This window comes from Mustela erminea, chromosome 6 (assembly GCF_009829155.1).
Source record: "Mustela erminea isolate mMusErm1 chromosome 6, mMusErm1.Pri, whole genome shotgun sequence".
In the NCBI taxonomy this organism is placed as follows: Eukaryota; Metazoa; Chordata; class Mammalia; order Carnivora; family Mustelidae; genus Mustela; species Mustela erminea.
This window is the reverse complement of record NC_045619.1, coordinates 66,899,807-66,913,319: the sequence shown is the minus strand read 5'-3', so window position 1 is coordinate 66,913,319 and position 13,513 is coordinate 66,899,807. Positions and strand designations below refer to the sequence as shown.

The window sequence follows — 13,513 nt, the reverse complement described above, 5'->3', positions numbered from 1 at the left end:
GAGAGCACAACGCAGGGCTCAATCCCAGGACCCTGGGATCATGACCTGAGCTGAAGGCAGAGGCTTTAACCCACTGAGCCACCCAGGTGCCCCACCCCAACAATAGTCTTGACTATACTTCCTATGCTATACTTTTCATTTCTGTGATTTATTTATTTTTTATTTTTTAAAGATTCTATTTATTTATTTGACAGAGATCACAAGTAGGCAGAGAGGCAGGCAGAGAGAGAGGAGGAAGCAGTCTCTCTGCCAAGCAGGGACCCCTATGCGGGGCTCGATCCCAGGACGCTGGGATTATGACCTGAGCCGAAGGCAGAGGCTTTAACCCACTGAGCCACCCAGGTGCCCCTCCTGTGACCTATTTATAACTGGAATTTTGCACCTCTTAATTCCCTTCACCTATTTTGCCCATCCCCTCATCTACCTCCCCTCTAGCAATCACTAGTTTGGTCTCTGTATTTAAGAGTCTATTTTTGTTTGTTCTGATACATTTGGAAATAATATTTTTAAAAATATGCATTTTTAAAAACTACTCAGCCTGCATCATTTTTTAACGTGGAACGTATTCTGTCACCATCAGTATATTCTGCTATAGTAGTGGTCTGGTGGTAACTACCCGTCTTACATATACATACACACACATATGTATATATACATATATAGCCCCACACACATATATACATTTGGCATATTCTGCTAGGGAATATACTACTGTGACTATTAATATTATTGCCAAGTGACCGGAGTTTCCAATTTTCAATGATATTTTTAATTAAATAGTAAATTTTAACAAAGTAAATTCCTTTTCATTTACTTTTAGGCTATTTTAATATCATCACTAAAAAATTTTTGGTGGAGCCAATTGTCTAAAAATTATTCTATTTAATATTATTCATATGAAAATTATATTTCTCAGGACTCACACAAGATAATTTTTGTTCATTGTCACAAGTTAGCAGTTTTCGTTGCCCTGATGGGGAGGAGGGGCCTGTGAGCCTCAGGAGGAGAACCACCACCACCACTTGTGTCCACAGTAATAATCATTTCCAGTCATTAGGAGCTCAGGGTAGCATTTAACTAAGACTTAATAGGATTTAGGATGTAGGATGATAGTACTTAATCTCACATTCATTTTCTTTCAAGAATGACATAAGAGCCGTTTCATGTAGTTTGACACTTTATCCTGCTTTTTTGTAGAATGGAAGATGGTGAACAAAAAGTAAAAACGAAGTTCTTCAGGTACACTGAACCGTTGAGATTGGTAGATGGTGGGTGGAAAATGTTGCAGATACAAACCTTGAGCCAAAGTAAAAGGTGACGCCAAGATAGAATTAATTCACGATTATTAGGTTTTTCTCATCCCATATGCTCTGAGAAGTGGTGAATGTCAAGTACCTGTTACCTTTTCTATCTACTGGAATAACATTTGTCTTAATGTGCCTTTAAGTTTTTCTTAGAGGGACTGTTTATTCTTGAAGCACTAGAGCAAAGCTGATTTATGCTGTAAAGAAATCCCAGTTACTTCTGAGGAGCATCTGATTGTTAGTCTTTGTCAATTGTTTCAACATATTCTCAGCATCAACAAAAATTTTTCTATATCTGGCAACATGGCCAGATCTCAGTTTTGCTTTTTCTTCATTTATTCTGGTTTTATATCTAATTTACAAAACACTGACAGGGATCAAAGTGGCAGTAAGAGTATGCAGAATTAAGAGCCAGACCCCTGCCACTAAATTATCAGACAACCAGCCTCTGGTAAATCGGTCTTTCCCTAATACAGTCTTCCAGAAATCTTTTAGGTGAATATCCTTCAAAAACTAGCTATTTTGCTTTCTTCTGGGTTTCCTAGCTCCTAGGGCCTTGCTCCCACATGTTCTCACCTTTCTCTAACCCCTACCTCAGAGACAGAAGACCGCATCTGCTGTACATTCCTGGAAAGAGGCATCTCTGCCCATTGTTGGTGTCTGTGCTGATGGGTAATACTGGTAGAAATGAGAGGTGATAATTCTAGCAGGAGGATAACTCTAACATTCTTCTAAACATAACATTTTAATCTAAAAATTGTTCCTGAATGGATTAAAGCATGAGTATATAACTAAATTTTATATGAACATACATATAATTTGAATTCTATCCAGTTCACTCAAAAGTACTTATTTTGTTCCAGGAGTAGTGTGACCCAAGGGTGAATGGTTGGGTGGGAAGGGGAATATTATCTCCATCGGTTTTCATTAGTGTTCTCCCGTCCCCCAATCTCTTATGTGGAAAAATTAAATTTTGTCTAATTTAAACTTCCCATAAAGACAGGTCAGAGCAAGTCTCCTCCTTCTTTCCCATCAGATTGTCCTTTTTAAACTCTTCTTATGTGGAAATTCTCGAAGCGCCACAATCTGACCGTTGTAGGAGAAACAGACAGATGTTTACAGTCAAGTGTGAAGAGTAAAAGAGCCTAACTCAAATGTAAAATGTAAATGTAAGATATACAATTCCCCCCTACATTTTACCATCCATGAAAAAGGTCTTACTCAATGGCCCCTTCCTGTTAATGGGCAACGTTTTTCTTTCCTTGTGACGTATTAAATAATACTGAATTTCCAGCAGACAGTGACTTAGGTCTGGTGACATGGTAGAAGGATCGAAGACATAGAGGCAGCTGAGAGAGGAAAGCGATTCATCATGTAGTCGTCACAGACAGTTTCCCGGAAGAATAGCTGAGGTGGGTTTTGAAGAAGGAAGAGGATTTTTCCAAGAACATAGAAGGGAAGGACTTTATAAGCTTAGCAAAGAGCGAGTCAGAGGAGATGTGAGGTGACTCGGCATGTGTGAGGACCAGCAGGTTGTTTGGCATTGCTGTGGAGTAACACGTGGAGGTGTAGGGAATGCCCGGAGACATGGACCTGGAAATGAGGGCGCAAACCAGGTCATGGAGAACCTTGGGATGTCATGAGGGAGTTTGGCTCTTCCTCGTAGGCAGTGGAAATCTATTTTAGCAGTTTGATGCAATGGAATTAGATGACTTCATTTGTTTTAGAGGGATAATTCTGGAAGTTGGGGTTTGTGTAGACTGAAAGGGGAAGACACTGGAAGTATAGCAGGTTAAAAGGCTTTTGGGGGTAGTACAGTGAGCTGTCACCTCATGAATCAAGGTGGTGACACAGTGGATGGGGAGGAAGAGAAGACCTATATAAGAACCATTTTAAGAACTAGAACCTATAGGAGTTTGTGATTATTTGGCTCTTCAGAGTGAAGAAGGAAGAAGGGTCTAGAATGAGCCTAGTGATATCAGCAACCAAGATAAATTCTACAAGAGTAAGTCAAGGGTAATGAAGGAAGGAGATATAAAATGGGGGTAAATTGTAAAGAACATATTCAGTATGGGCTTACCTGAGGTTTAAGGCACTTGTGAATCATTTAAGTGTGTAGTTCAAGTTCTGAAGGTCAGGAAGGGGGTGAAGTATGAACGAGTTAGAGATTTAATAGTAGCTTAGGAACCGCTGTAAAGCCTCTGAGAGAAGGAGCTATGTCAGGGTGAAGTTGTAAGGTGAGGAAAGAGTAGGGCCAACTGGGGGATCTTGGGGCACTGCTTTTAAGGAAAGAGGAGGAGCTGGTAAAGAGACAAGGGGACTGAGTGGAGCAGGGAGGGTAGCGGAGCAGGGGAGGGTCACAGGAGCCCGCGGAGGAATAAGGAATGTCAGGACCGTCAAATTCAAGGCAGAGATCAGCAAGGCCTTGCATAATATAAGGATGACCTCTGCTAGAAATAGTGTCTGTGGGGCAGGGTTTGCTGAAGGTTGATTTTAATAGATGGGTGGAAAGGTGCCTGCTTAAGAAGAGAAAAGAGCGGAGATGGTGGTGTGCCTGGGTGGCTCAGTGGGTTAAAGCCTCTGCCTTTGGCTCAGGTCATGATCCCAGGGTTCTGGGATCGAGCCCCGCATCAGGCTCTCTGCTCAGCAGGGAGCCTGCTTCCTCCTCTCTAACTACTTGTAGACCTGCCTGTCAAAAAAAAAAAAAAAAAAAAAAAAGAGCGGAGATGGTGTTCATCCAGGAAGCTGGCTGAGAAGGGAAGATAGTAGCAAGGTAAAAACCCCTCAGAGGGGGATAAGGTGGGAGTTTTTTTTTCCCCAAAGAGAGAGACTTGCACACATTTGCAACCCCATGGGAAGTTGCGGAAGCAAATACCAGAGAGCAGTGATCTGTAGTGAAAGGAAGAGGGCTGGGTAGCCTTCTAAGACTGAGGGAATTTCTAAAACTACTCATGTGGCCCTCAGACACATCTTGGTTCTTAAAGGTTTCTGGAAATAAGATAGGGAGGAAGGAGCAGGAGTAGTTGGTCGGCTGAGAGATGAGCGCCGTTTTGGTGCTCAGCAGCTCCCTCTTCTTCCCTGAACCGGGAGTGCAGGGCCGGAGTTGGGAGCAAGGAGGGTGTGCTCGCTGGCCTCCAGTCGGCGCCTCCGTGGTAACTGTGGGTCTGCTCGTTGTTAAAAATAAAGGAGGTTCTTTTCCTTCTTAGAGAAGCTCATAGCCAAACCGAAAAGCGGAGGAGAGATAAAATGAATAACCTGATCGAAGAACTGTCAGCAATGATCCCTCAGTGCAATCCCATGGCACGGAAACTGGACAAGCTCACAGTGTTAAGAATGGCTGTCCAACACTTGAAATCTTTAAAAGGTGAGTTTGGAAATGGCTTCTGCACTTGGATTTGTTGTTGCTGTTGTTTTTAAAGAGTTTTTTTTTAAGATTTTATGAAATTATAAAATGTTAAAGATTTTATAAAAATGTATTTATTTGAGAGATATTGACATGGTGATAGTGAGGAGGGAGGGAGGAGAGGGAGAAGCAGGCTCCCCGCTGAGCAGGGAGCCTAATCCCAGGACCTTGGGATCATGATCTGAGCCAAAGGCAGACACTGAACTGACTGAGCCACACAGGCTCCCTCGCGCTTGGATTTGTGAAGTCCACCCTGTAATTGAGATCCCGGATTCATTTTTGTGGTCATTGGCTCCTGAAATTCTATACAGGTGTGTCTTCAGCTTTATAGGCATCAGTTTGTTTACAGGCATCAATTTTGATGCTCATATTCTATATGTGGAGAGAATACTAATCTGGGTATTGAAAATCTTGGTTTCACTAAAAGCTTTATTTTAAATGCACACAGTGCGTCTTTCCATTTGTGTCATATTCAATGTCTTTCATTGTCTAAGACATCTTCAACATCTTAAGAGTTTTCAGAGTATAATCCTTCCACTGCCTTGCTAAAATTTATTCCTAGGTGCTTTATTCTTTTTGATGCAATGGTAAATATAATTGTTTCTTAATTTCTCTTCCTGCTAGTTTGTTAATAATGTGTAGACATGCAATGGATTTCTGTCTGTTGATTTTGTATTCTGTAACTTTACTGGATTCATTTATTGTAGGTTTTTGGTGGAGTCTTTAGGATTTTCTGTATGTAGTATCTTCTCATCTGCATATAGTGAGAGTTCTACTCCTTCCTTACCAATCTGGATGTCTCTTATTTTTCTTATCCGATTCCTATGGCTAGGACTTCGAGTACTATGTTGAATAAAAGTAGTGAGAGTGGACACCCTTGTCTTGTTCCTGATCTCAGAGGAAAACCTTTCAGTTTTTCACCACTAAGGATGAAGTTAGCTCTGGGTTTGTCACTTAGAGCATTTATACTATTTTGTTCCCTCTGTACCCACTTTGTTGAGTTTTTCTGAATGTCGAATTTGTCAAATGCTTTTCCTGCACCTGTTGAGGTGATCATATAATTTTTATCTTTCATTTTGTAATGTGTGTTGTGTTGATTGATTTGCAAGTACTGAACCATTCTTGCATCTCCGGAACAAATCCCACTTGATCATGGAGAATGATCCTTTTAATGTATTGTTAAATTTGGTATGGAAATATTTTGTTGCGGATTTTTGTGTTCATCAGGGATATTGGTCTGTAATTTTATTTTGTAGTGTCTGTTTTTGGTATCAGAGTAATGTTGGCATCGTAGAATGAATTTGGCTGTTTTCCTTTCTCTTCTATATTTTGGAATGATTTGAGAAGGGGAGGTATTAACTCTTCTTTAAATGTTTGGTAAATTTCACCTGTGAAGCCTTCTGGCCCTAAACTTTTGGTTATTGAGAGTTCTTTGATTACTGGTGCAACTTCCTTGCTGGTAACCAGTTTGTTTAGATTCTTTCTTCCTGATTTAGTTTTGAGAGATTGTAGATTTCTAGAAATTTACCCATTTCTTCTAGTTTGTCTAATTTTTTTTGCATAATTTTTGTAGTAGTCTTTTTTAAATTCTCTGCATTTTCATAGTGTCAGTTTTAACTTCTCTGGCATTTCTGATTTTGATGAATCTGGCTAAAGTTTTTAACAGTTTTATGTCTCAGTTTCATTTATTTCCACTCTGATCTTTGTTGTTTTCTTCCTTTTACTGACTGGATTTTGTTTGTTCTTTTTCTAGCTCCTTTTAGGTATAAAGTTAGGTTGTTTGAGATTTTTCTTCTTTCTTGAGGTGAGTCTTTATCACTATAAATTTCCCTCTCAGAATTGCTTTTGCTGCATCCAAGAGATTTTGAACCATTGTCTCTAATTTCATTTGTCTTCATGTGTTTTTTCCTTTCTTCTACGACTTCTTTGCTGATGCATTGGTTGTTTAGTAGCATGGTGTTTTTTTTTTGTTCTGTTTTTTGTTTTTGGCCTTGACACATTTGGGGTTTGGGGTTTTTTTGGGGGGGGATTGATTTCATTTCACTGTTGTAGTCAGAAAAGATGTTTGATTTCAGTTGTCTTTCTTTTAAATTTCTATCTTCTTGTGATCTGTTCTGGGTAATGTTTCATGTGCATTTGAATGTATATTCTCTTGTTTTTGGATGGGATGTTTTGTATATGTAGATCTGTTAAGCCCATCTTTTGTAATTGGTCATTTGAAGCCACTGTTTCCTTCTTTTCTATCCATTGACCTAATAGGGTGTTAATGTCCCCTACTATTATTGTATTACTGTTAACTTCTCCCTTGATGTCTGTTAATGCTTGCCTTATATATTTAGGTGCACCTGTGTTTGATGCATATTTACAATTGTGATCTCCTCTTTTGAATAAATCCCTTTACTATTATGTAATGGTCTTTGTCTCTTGTTACAGTGTTTTAGAGTCTATTTTGTTGATATAATTGTCACTACCCCATCTTTTTTTTTTTTTTTAAGATTTTATTTATTTATTTGACAGAGAGATCACAAGCAGGCAGCGAGGCAGGCAGAGAGAGGAGGAAGCAGGCTCTCCACAGAGCAGAGAGCCCGATGCGGGCCTCGATCCCAGGATGCTGGGATCATGACCTGAGCCGAAGGCAGAGGCTTTAACCCACTGAGCCACCCAGGCACCCCACTACCCCATTTTGGTTTTGCTTTCATTTGCATGGAATATTTTTTTCCAGTCCTTCATTTCCAGCCTGTGTCTTTAGTGCTGAAGTGAGTCTCTTGGGGGCAGCATGTGGTTGGGTCTTGTTTTGTTATCCATTGTTATCCAAAAATCACCCTGTGATTTTTGATTAAATGTGATGCTCCAAAATAATTATTGATAGGTGCATATGGTCATTTTTAAAATCGTTTCCTGGTTATTTTTGTAGTTCTTCTCCATTCCCTTCTTCTTTTGATCCCTTCCTTGTGATTTGAGGACTTTCTTTAGTGTTATGCATGGATTTCTTTCTCTTTGGTTTTTTTTTTCTGTATGTATTATAGGCTTTTGGTTGTACTAACCATGAATTTCATATATAACATCCTAAATATGTAGTAACGTATACCAAGTTGATAGTCTCTTAACTTCGACCACATTCTAAAAGCACTACATTTGTATTCCCCCTTTCCACATTTTATACACATGTGGTCACATTTTATACCTTCTTTACTTTGTGTATTCCTTGACAAAGTTTTTGCAGATACCATTTTACTACTTTTGTCTTTTAACGGTCATACTAGCTTTATAAGTGGTTCATCCACCACCTTTACTCAGTTTTTACCATGGAAATATTTTTCTTGCATAATTTTCTTGTCTTGGCCTTTTCTTCTCTGCTTAAGAAGTCCCTTTCACAAAAAATAGATACTTTAAATCACCTTCCTTAGATTTCCACATGCAGAATGGTGGCTGCCGTACTCTAGCTGACTATCTGCAAATCTGGAGGGCAGGCAGTGAGGAAAAGCAAGCACAGCCTTGATCCCTCTGATGCCAAGCAGAACAGTGCAAGTGTGAGGATACTGCTTGGCAGGATCCTTGCAGGAGTGTGACAGGAGGTCTCATTTTCATAACCATCCATTGTGAAACAGGATTCCCTTTTACCCCACAACTGGATCTTGCATAAGTTGTATGCAATATTTCCCTTAAATCTTTTAGCAGTGAACATTTGCAGGCCCCACTGAGGTCATTTGATTGCAACTCTAAAATTACCCAACCATTTTCACATTCGCAATGCCTGGAGGGAGGAGAACCTAAGGGGAAAAGTCATGAGTCCATCAACTAATCCAACAAACAGGCACTGAGCATCATGCAGGTTCCCGTCTGTGCTGGGGACTTGAAAAGGAAGGACCAAGATCTCTGATTTCTTGGGGTTCATGGCAGGCGGAGGAGACAGACCCAGGCAGAGATCATTAAAACCCAGGGTGAGAAATGCTACAGCGGAAGTAGGAGTGGGAGGAGGAGCAAGAGAAGCTCAGTAGGGAGGACGGACTGTCCTTCCTTAGACCAGAGCACAGGTTTTTGCCAGTGGCCTTTCTGAGGTGCTCAAGGGCTCATCACACACCCTGAGCAGACCCTTTAGTCGGTGCTGCCCACGAGTAAGAGGACTTCAGGCAACTGGGTCTGCCTGCCTTCCAGTACCCTTACTGGAGTAGATCACCCAACTTGCTCCACAGAAACCTGGACCCCACATCATCAGAGGGCTGCCTGCGGAGCATGTTGTTTTGGTCCCTACATAATTACTTTAAAGACAAATGGATTGTGAAGTGAATTTTTGCACTACATGCTTTAAATATTGCTTCTCAAATTATCTGGGTGAAGGACAAGTGTTACCCACCCCCACCCATTACAAAGTACAGCTAAATCCTGGAAAAATGCTCATGGGCTGGGGTGCCCCAACAATGTCACATTTCCATAAAAGTGTCTAAAATTGCTTTCTTTAAAAAGGATTTATTTATTTGACACACAGAGTGAGAGCAGGCATGTGCACAAGCAGGGGGAGCAGGAGAAGAAGCAGGCTCCCCGCTAAGCAGGGAGCCTGATGTGGGGCTCGATCCCAGGACCTTAGGATCATGACCTGAGGCAAAGGCAGATGCTTAACTGACTGAGCCAAACAGGTGCCCCTAAAAATGCTGGTTTTTCATTTCCATACTCACCTGCCATAGTTTGCTGATGACACCAGTCAGCAGACCACACTCGGAGTAGCCCTTCTTCTCAGCAGGTGCCTTCAGAGAAACTCTGGGCATTCTGTGTGTGCAGTCATAGTACTGGTACTGGGCGGGGTGGGGGTGAAGTGGTCCATGCATGGAGGTCCCAGAGGCAAACCTCCTAGGTTCAAAGCCTGGCTCCTTTACTTAATGGCTGTGTGACTTACCCAAGTCACTTCACATTCGAATCCTCCACCTCTGTAGCTGTAAAATAGGGGAAAAGCATTTACTGAATAGGGTCATTGTTAATAGTAAAGACTAACACCTATCAAGGGCAAGCACAGTGTTTACTCTGGGTGGAGGTGGGAGGGGGGAGGAGGAATAGGTACTGTGATTTTGATTAGTAACCCAATGAACACTGTGATAAAGGTAAGTGATCTTGTTTCCTTGTGTGTTATCTTTCGGTGTGCCCTAGTGGCATCTGCCTTCAGCTCAGGTCATGATCCCAGAGTCCTGGGATCAAGTCCCACATTGGGCTCCCTGCTCCACAGGGATCCCTGCTTTTCCCTCTCCCTCGGCCCCTCCCCGCTCTCTCAAATAAAATCTTTTTAAAAAGTTGTTATCCCTCACTGCACAGGTCCAGAATATCACAGCATGTGTTTTAGTAGTACCTCAGCCTGGCTTCAGCTCAGCCCTTACCCCCATCATTTCTCCTTAGCCTGTCCTCCACTCATTGTCCCACCTCCCAGTTCTGGCTGACTGACACCGACAGGGTTTCCCTAACATACTTCTTCTGACCTTCAGGCCAGACCAGAAGATAACACTGCTTTGCTCATATTGATGTATAGCCTACCCTGGCCTGGAACTCAGTCTGTATCTTTCTGCTCTTTCTCAACTCCCTCCTGTCAGGTTGCTGTGTATTCATTTATAATCATAAGAAATCATTTGAGGGAATTCTTGGAGCCTTACCTAGAAGGTAGATTCTGGAAGAGATTTTCATTTACTTATGCCAGGCTCATATGGGTGCTGCTGTATCAAGTAAGACCATGAGGTGTTTTTGATTTTCTGGGTACTGCCTCACCACCATCCCACCCCCCACAACCGCCCGCCAGCTCTTACGTATTTTGTGAGTTTGAGCTGCAAATCTTTCCAAGGGTCCCAGGGTGGGGAAAACAACAACAAAACAACAAACAAACCTCTCAGGGTATTAACCCATCTTTCTTTTGCAAAAGCAACTTTTCTTGCGGTCCTCAGGAAGAGGGGCTTGGGGTTAGGAAAGTTGAGTATAACAGAGGGAAAATTGATTTACCTGGGAATTACGCTTGCCTGGATGTTATCTGGGGACAGGGCACCTTGGCTTGGTGGGCTGTCCCCTGCGCCCCCTTGTGGCCAGGCATGCACAATGTGATTTTGGTGCTCCCCTTGTTTCTCTCATTGAAACCTTTACGTAGGTCCTGCTTTTCCTCCTTTTGTCAGCTGTTCAGTTAGAGACTTTTATTTTGATACAATAAACTCTGTGCTAGGGGCTTACAATGAATTATTTCATTTATATTTTATACATTTTTATATATTATCAGAAGTCTCCATATGATTTTTAAAGCGCCATTTGAAAAATCTTATGAATCCAGAGCAGTGATTTAAAGTTCCATAATCTTCCTATTTAGGGTAATTCACATAATCCATTTGTTTTGTTTTGTTTTGGTTTTGGTTTTCAAGTAGTCTCCATGCCCAGCATGGAGCCCAACACAGGGCTTGAACTCACGACCCTGAGATCAAAGAATTGGATGCTAAACCAATTGAGCCACCCCAGTGCCCCTGAACAGTTTGAAGAAGCTAAGGAACTATAGAATATTAGAAAATACGGTTCTCTTTTGAAATCAGCTCCTGGTGTCCACACATTCAAGTGTAAGGGAATACGTAGTTCCAAGAACTTACAGTATAAAATCAGGACATCCTAATCTAATACTATTGAAAGAATGAGGACGATAAAGTCATAGAATGTGCTAGTAATAGTATCATTCACAATGCAGCAGCAACGGTACTTATTTCCCTTGAGTACTTACTACATTTCCAACTCTATTCTGTTTTCCATAACTTTTTGACTTATTTTTAGGTATGACAAATTCTTATGCAGGAGGTAATTATAGACCTTCATTTATTCAGGATAATGAGCTCAGACACTTAATCCTTAAGGTAAGTCCAGAGTTCTGTTTGTTTAAGCTGTGTTTGTCCTTTCAGTTTTACTTGGATGGGATGCAGATTTTTTTGGGTTCGCTTCCGGCTGCCACAGCCAGGGCTCCCAAATACACCATAGCTCTCTTCCTACAAAAATAAGTTGCATAAGTAACCATGTCTTAATTTGGGCTGATGAAAGTAGAGACAGAGGATATGCAATTTCCATAATATGGAGCCAAGCTTGTCTTTGATCCTAAACTTACACTGTACTCGCTTCCTGTGCCATGGGGTCTCTTGCCCTCCATCACCACCTCCTTAAAAGCCATCTACCTTGTATCCTTTTCTCTTCTGGATTCTGTTCTCAGCACATTAGCCCTTATTGCTTAATGAGCTATTAGTCGATGCTTTGACATTTCTGTTCTCACCATTCATATGCATGGGTTTTCAGATTCTCTCCTCTAGAGGTTATTTGACTTGGAAAATATAACCATCTCATAGGCTTCTCCTGCCCCCAGGAGGAGATAAATGACTCCTGGGCTTTAAACCATAGCATGATGAAACAGAAAGAATCATCATATATATACTTGTCTATTTTTTCTCAATTTTTGAAAAGCTCTTTTATCTGAACAGCTGAATTTAAATACAAGATTCCTGATAGGAATGTAAGGGATTTTTTTTTTTTTTGGAAGATTAAGATATCTAAAGTTAGCAACATGTACAGTATGCTTTGGAAGCTTTCTCACAATCTTTAAGTTTTTTTTTTTTCTTTCAGTCCTAATATAACACTTGTTCTGCCCTTCTAGAGTATGTCCGCCAAACTCACCTCATATTTGTTTCCAGTTAGTAGAAATGATACAAAGCAACGTCTGATGGGAGTGCTAGACTCATCCTGTGTCCATACAGGTCCATTTCCATATAGGTTGCTTCACAAAGGATGTACTGGGCAGACTTCATCTAACCGAGGTGAGGTTAGAGTTTTTTAAGTTTAGTTTCCAGTGAGTGGTTAGTAATTACTCACAAGGTGTATTGTAGGACATCTGCTCTTTTTCTTGTCCCCACTCTACACATTCCCTGCATCTCAGCATATCGTCGGGCAGTTGTTACTGCAGTGTTTTGATATTTTTATAGTTTCATATGCAGTATAGAATTTGGGGTAGGTCATTGCTATATTAGAAAATATCACAACCAAATATTCCATGGCCAAATTTTCCATGTCAAAACTAGTTTAGACTGGGGTTCATTTTGATGTTCTTCATCAGTCTTTTTATAGTTTAAGAAAATGTCCTAATTTTACTAGCTCTATGACCACTCTTTGTTTTATCGCTACAGGAATTTTTAGAGTACTTGAATGTGTGTAAGACAGACTTTTTTTTTAATATTCACGTTTATATTTTTAAATTCTAGACTGCCGAAGGCTTCCTATTTGTGGTTGGATGTGAAAGAGGAAAAATTCTCTTCGTTTCTAAATCAGTCTCCAAAATACTTAATTATGATCAGGTATCCAAAACTGAGGATATTTTCCACATGATGCTTAACTTCTTTGAACACACACATATTTCTGAGTTCTCTTCTTGAACTCTGGGCTGTGGGCTTAGGTTCCACTAGGTTAGAACTCCTAGAGAGATGGAAATGTATGCAAAGATTATGGGTTCTTGTTTCTGATAAGAGTGTTCACTTCCTTACCTCTGGCAAGTTATTTAATTTTCCTGAGCTGCAGCCTTCTCTTACGTGACAAGGGGAAATGATGATTAAACCTGTCTCTTAGGTTGTAAAGACAACATAGGTGTCACATTGGAGACTGTCTGAACAATGTTTGGTGTCCTTCTGTTTCCTCTAAAAGACAGCATTATTATTTATTATTAGGTTACATGCATAACAGTTTTTGACTAAGCTCTACCAACAAACTCTAAAAGTCATCTTTCATTTAACCACCTTTCTCTTCTCTTTACCTTCTCATTCCCAAGTAC

At 40.7% G+C, this 13,513-nt stretch overlaps 1 protein-coding gene across 3 annotated transcripts in view; it reads left to right on the top strand.

The window, feature by feature from the left end:
* Positions 1 to 13,513, top strand: part of ARNTL2 (aryl hydrocarbon receptor nuclear translocator like 2) — a 102,690-nt gene that overhangs the window by 50,320 nt on the left and 38,857 nt on the right. For 2 of the 3 annotated variants that reach the window (XM_032347592.1, XM_032347593.1), the window contains exons 4-7: positions 1,198 to 1,239; positions 4,511 to 4,668; positions 11,485 to 11,564; positions 12,951 to 13,043. In XM_032347592.1, the coding sequence (XP_032203483.1) occupies positions 1,198 to 1,239; positions 4,511 to 4,668; positions 11,485 to 11,564; positions 12,951 to 13,043 (373 nt within the window). Of the gene's footprint in view, positions 1 to 1,197; positions 1,240 to 1,839; positions 2,717 to 4,510; positions 4,669 to 11,484; positions 11,565 to 12,950; positions 13,044 to 13,513 lie in introns of those variants that run through there. The other variant, XM_032347594.1, reaches the window with a different exon arrangement.